This window comes from Polistes fuscatus, unplaced genomic scaffold, assembly GCF_010416935.1.
Source record: "Polistes fuscatus isolate 324 unplaced genomic scaffold, CU_Pfus_HIC Scaffold17, whole genome shotgun sequence".
Classification (NCBI taxonomy): domain Eukaryota; kingdom Metazoa; phylum Arthropoda; class Insecta; order Hymenoptera; family Vespidae; genus Polistes; species Polistes fuscatus.
The window spans coordinates 110,772-116,913 of record NW_025113075.1 but is presented as its reverse complement, the minus strand read 5'-3'; the positions used below and the strand labels follow the sequence as shown (position 1 = coordinate 116,913).

General features: G+C 32.2%; 1 protein-coding gene across 1 annotated transcript; it reads left to right on the top strand.

The window, feature by feature from the left end:
• The first annotated feature begins 447 nt into the window (after positions 1 to 447).
• On the top strand, positions 448 to 2,990 carry LOC122515306 (U-scoloptoxin(01)-Cw1a-like). The gene is made up of 2 exons (XM_043632621.1): positions 448 to 481; positions 2,644 to 2,990. Exons 1-2 carry the CDS (start codon positions 448 to 450, stop codon positions 2,988 to 2,990), a joined length of 381 nt encoding a protein of 126 aa, XP_043488556.1.
• The last annotated feature ends 3,152 nt before the right edge of the window (positions 2,991 to 6,142 follow it).

Sequence of the window (6,142 nt, the reverse complement as noted above, 5' to 3'; positions counted from 1 at the left end):
AACATATAACTTTATACATATATATGTTATGTATGTATGTATGTATGTATGTATGTATATTACCATTTTCTTAGCTCACTCTAATCCACTACACATTTCTACCTCTCCCTTCCCCCACCCCTCTCTCACTCTTACACTCGTTATATATATACTAACTAAACATATATATGTATGTATGTATGTATGTATATTACCATTTTCCTAACTCACTCTAATCCACTACACATTTCCACCTCTTCCTTCCCTTCCCTTCCCCCACCCCACTCTCTCTCTCTCTCTTACATTCGTTATATATATATACTAACATAAACATATACTACTACATACATATACTATATATACTCGTATGTATTAACTCTTTGTCTAGAAGTGTATTCGCGGATGTACATACTTAAGTGTTGAGCCTAGGTGGTGCCTTGTGCATTTGGCAGCTGACGACGACGAGGTATGTCGATACCTGGCCAGGTCGTGCTTTGTGCTGGTAATACAGGTGTCGGATAAAGCACGACCGAAAGGGTTGAACAGGGATAGAGGGTAAGGGTTCAAGAGAGAGAGAGAGAGTGTGTGTGTACGTGTATGTGTAATAGTGTGCATCTCTCTCTCTCGTTTCCTCAACGTTTCCTTCGATTAATCGTCGCCGAGGATGCGTCTTTCCTCTCCCTCTTACCCCCCTCCTCAACCCTGCCACTGTCTTCGCAATCCCTTCTCGTCTCTTCTCTTCTTCCTCCTCCTCCTCCTCCTTCACCTCCTTCTTCTCTCTTTTACTACCTAATCCGCAAACAATCGAGAGGCTTTACTCGAGTGTATTCCAAGGAAATGGAACGAGGAGATGGAAACTAGAGATGAATAGATAGAACGATGAGATAGGATAGATAGAGAAAGATACGTGACCGGGTTGATGCCAATTATGAGAAAGATAGGATTATTATAGGGGAGGAAAAAAAAGGATGGGGTAGTAGTAAGTACGCGAGGAGAATTTGAGAATGTTTTTTTGTTCCGTTAACGCGAGCCAATATGTACGTTTTTTTTGCGATCCTAGAGAATTATATTCCTTTTTTTTGTTAGTAGAAGGGTTAAATTATCGATTCGAGATAATTAATGATTAGGAATGGTTAAAAAATGGATACAATTTTATAGAGGATAATTTGATTATTGTTTGAATGAGGGGAACTTAAAATCGAATGGTAAATGATGTTTTAATAAATAAACAATTGTTTTAAATAAAGAATGATGCTTAAAAAAAATTAAATTTGATTATTTAACGAAAAATTTATAAGATTAAATTATAATAAAAAAAAAAAAAAATGTTTAAAGAAACAAATCGAACTTATAATTAATTACGAATAATATTCATCTTTTATAAGATATACAAGATTTATGATAGATATTTTTAATTACTTTTTACGTCAAAAGATGTAATAGATTTAAAAAAAAAAAATATATTATCAACGGTACTCTTTAACTAGCTGTATCTTAAAAACGAGAATTAAAACATAAAGAAAAGACGAAAAATAAAATGAGAGAGAGAGAGAGACAGACAGAGTGAGTGAGTGAGAGAGAGAGACAGACAGACGGAGTGAGTGAGAGAGAGAGAGAGAGAGACAGATAGACAGAGTGAGTGAGAGAGAGAGAGAGAGAGAGAGACAGACAGACACACAGAGTGAGTGAGTGAGAGAGAGAGAGAGAGAGAGAGACAGACAGACACACAGAGTGAGTGAGTGAGTGAGAGAGAGAGAGAGAGAGTAAAAAAGGAGATGAGTAACATGAGTAGCAAGGTCTTCTGACTTTTATCATTAAGGGATAGGAGCTTTCCACTACTATCATTTAATATTCTTACGGCGTAGCTAAGAAAGGAGTAGAGAGTAGGGTGTTTCAGTGCCATACCTTATAGCAAGTTAGAAATGTTCCAATGGTGTTATGAAACTTCCAACACGGACTCCAGAATTCAATTTATTCCGTCTGGAGTTATCGCGGATGAAGCTCTCTAAGCAAACAATGACTTACCAACTTGCGAACTTATAAATGCATGGACACATAGGTTCAAATTAATCTAGAAATAGCGAAAGAGTCTACGGTTTGTTACATCGTATAATCTACTATTATCCATAATTAATTATCATTATTTCTTTTTCGAGATAAAATTTCGATTAACTTGAACACTCTACGAAAATATACGCTGCTTTTAATATAATTATTATTTTAACGAATATGTTTAATTCTTGCTCTCTAAAATATAATTGAAGTTTCCAAGAGTTTTATTTATTTAATTACATTTGAATTTGTTTGAATTTAAATGTAGTTTCATTTTAATCCTTCGAAGTGCTGTTTACCCATACACGCGTTTCATAAAAATTCTTATATAGCGTATATATATATGTGTGTTTGTTAATATAAATGCAAATAATATAATAATGTGTTGGGTTTAAGTATCGATTAATTGTTTTGAATTTTGTCGCAATCGAAATAATTTATTATTAGTTGCGGTTAGTAATATCGATCAAGGATACAACCGCACCAGTAATCAAATATTCCGTTCCTACAAAATACTTCGATTGAAAATATTCAACATTGAAAAAGTTAATATAACGAATAATCGTAATTTATAATAATAAATAAAAAAAACTGATTTATATTTATTTTCAGGTCGGCCAGGTACGGATTACCCAGTCCTAGGAAAAGTGCCCTACACCAACTTTTACTGCGACGATCAACCCTATCCAGGTTTCTTCGCGGATGTTGAAACCAGATGCCAAGCTTGGCATTATTGCGACATTGACGGCAGACAAGCTACATTTTTGTGCCCAAATGGCACGCAATTCAGTCAGATCGTGTTCGTTTGCGATTGGTGGTTCAACGTCAGGTGCGAACTAAGTCCGAAACTGTACGTCATCAACAGCCGATTGTACGGCAAACCTACAGAAGATCCGACAAGGCCGCATCGAGTTATCACCAAGGAACTTCTCGAAAATATCTTCGTTAAACGAAAATGAGAGCCTCTTATTTGTCGAATGAAAAGATTCCTCTATCTTTTTCTTTTCTTTTCTAACTTTTGAATGGTCAAATTTACGTTCGAGGGAAAAAATGAGTGTTAATGATTTTTTCTTTTTTCTTTTCTTTTCTTTTTTTTGGATTAGCGAAAAACACCACCCCGATGATGAAAACAGTCGTTGAATCGAACGAAGAATTTGTTTTCGTTGCAAATGAAACGTGTTTATGAGAATAACGGGAAAGCTAGTTGTTATTTCATTCTTGAATACTTTTGATTATTGATAATAGTATTTTTCGGTATGAAGTCATTATGTGAGAACGCGGAAATGGGGAACCTAGCACCTAAGTAAAATAAAAAAGAAGAAGAAGAAGAAGAAGAAGAAGAAAAAGTTTAGGGTCAATGGAGTAATTTGTTCGACGAGGAAGTACTTAACAACTGTTGAAGAAATTTAGAAGCACTCTTGACGAGATTCTAATACTAAACCTACAGTTAATATGTATTATTATCTGTTTATACCGTAACCGGACAAATGACCAAGCAAATGATCGTTTTTTTTTCAAGAAAAAGTTGTAATTTTTTGTAAACAATCTCATTGGTACTGATATTAAAAAACTGGTGTGTGTACTTATGTACGCACGTAAGAAGTTATACTTCTTTGCCGTACCAAAACGAACATAACCTCAATAACATCAAAAATAATTTCAAAAAAAAACTTCAAAGAAAAAAAATAACTTAAAAAAAAAACTGGTGTGTGTACTTATGTACGCACGTAAGAAGTTATACTTCTTTGCCGTACCAAAACGAACATAACCTCAATAACCTCAAAAATAACTTCAAAACAAAACTTCAAAGAAAAAAAATAACTTAAAAAAAAAAATAATTATTATTATATATATATAAGAAAGAATAAAAAAAAGAAAAAGAAAATATCAATATATAGATATGCAGTCCACACTAAATATAAGAGAGATATATCGAATTACTTCACGCGTCAACAGTAATGGCGCGGTTACAGCATTAGTTCTCGCTTCGATCGTTTAAGTAAAGCGGCGCTGAGTACGATTAGTATTTGGATGGGTGACCCGCTTGAGAAAAAAAGGGGGGAAGAAGAAGAGAAGACAACTTCATGCTGTATACTTGAAATCGCTTTGCCGCGCATTGTTAAATACCGACAAACTTCATGGTGTCGTTTTTCCAGACGCTCGGAACAAAATCACTCCCCATTACATTTTCCCCAACGCGCCAAAAGAAGTATAACTTCAAAAATATAAGCAAGCCTTCGCAACGTATAGAATTTGATTCAAAATAAGATAATTGGTCATTTATTGAAAGATATATGTTATGTTTTAATATTAGTTAAAGAAATTGAAAGACAATGGGTGAGTTATTCGAAATAGAATATCATTGTTCATCATAAATGATGTTTGAAATCATATGGGTGGTCATTTTTTCTTTCGTTTTAGGCGATTATAAGCAAGCAAATATCAAACATCGACGATTAAATATATATATATACATTGTAGAATAATGAAAGTTTACAAAATGTAAAGATTAATATTAGAGTTATCGTTATATTTATATATAATGCTAAAACATAAAATAGTTCGTAGGTTTTGTACCTGTCGTTAAAATGGGATTCCTTTCTCAATTAAGAAAAGTTCCAATTAAGTGAACTTGAAAATCTTGAACGACGGTATTAAAAGGCCATAGTTTAAAGTATTTTATGATTAAAAATGGATATAGAGAGATTAAGTTAAGAAGAAGATAAAAATAAAATAAAATAAAATAAAATAAAATAAAATAAAATAAAACCGATAGAGCAAACGTGAGACGAGATGTTGTTGATAATAGAAAAGTAAACTAAAATATATTCGCTATAAATAAATAATTCAATAAATAAATAAACCAATATGAATGATGTATCAGAATCTACGTATAAGAGTTTTGAAGTTAAATAATAAGAGAATATTATATATATATATAAAGAAAAAGAAAAAAATATGAAATTCAATCATTTATCATATTTTATCATTTAACATTTAACATTTAGTGATGATTAATGTAAAAAAAAAAAAGAGAAAAAAAAATATTGAAATAAACGTCACAGTTATTTTAGAGGAAAATTTATTAACCTAAACCAAAGGAAATTTATTAAAAAAAAAAAAAAAACGAGGAAAAGATAGAACGAGACACTTTGATGCTTTTATTGAAGGATATTATCAGAACGGATATTAAAAATTGTCGAAGGAAAAAAAAATGCGATTTGAGAACGAATCGATTGACACTTATATCAGTCGAGTGATCTTTAACATTTCTTTTTATATTTCCTATTCCCCCCCTTCTTTTTCTTCTCTTTATTTTCATTTTCTCGACGTTTTACTTCTTATCCCAAAGATTATTATTTCCACCAATTCGTCGTTATTAATTTCCCTATCGTAAAAAGAAGATTGCACGGGTTATTAACAAATCAATCCTTCCGTGATTTTTCCTGGAAAAAAAGAAAAAAAAAAAAGAAAAAAAAAAAAATAAATAAATAAATAAATAAATAAACCACGTACTACCACTCCGTTACGTTCTACGAATTTCAAATTCGGATTGAATACCGAAATTTATGGGTCTATGCAAAAAATATTTATGTTACGTGTTAAACGAAATATTGTACACATCGCGTTAAAATTTGATTCTATATATTCGAATACGCGGGGTTTTTTATATATATATATATAAAAAAAAGTATCAAAGTATAAAAGTAGTAGACGGAAAAAAAATTGCACAAACGCGGATTACACTTTATTAATTTTCTATATTTGATGCTAGTTTTTATTTTACCGAGAGTGGGAGCGGGGAAGAGGGTGGGGGAGGATGAGAAGGTTTCGATAATAATCAAACGATACACATTGTCGACCAAAAAAATTCAATATATACGGGAAAGGTAAATTAAAAATGAAAATATTTTGACAAATTCATAAATCTGATAAAAATAATAAAACTTGCTCTTCTTTTTTTTTTGTTTCTCTCTCTTTTTTTCCTTTCTCGTTTCCCCATACGCGAACCACCACCCCTTGTGGAAGGATCGGCAAGTTGACGCGTAAAAAAAATCGTCACGTTCGTTAATTTGGCTCTCATCGACGTAGGTCGTCGTTGGATCGAAAA

Bases quoted from the DNA above. Each gene is read 5' to 3' on its own strand.
- LOC122515306 (XM_043632621.1), top strand. From the start codon at position 448: ATGTCGATACCTGGCCAGGTCGTGCTTTGTGCTG. The intron at 482-2,643 runs GTAATACAGGTG...ATTTATTTTCAG, and splicing joins CCAGGTCGTGCTTTGTGCTG to GTCGGCCAGGTACGGATTAC.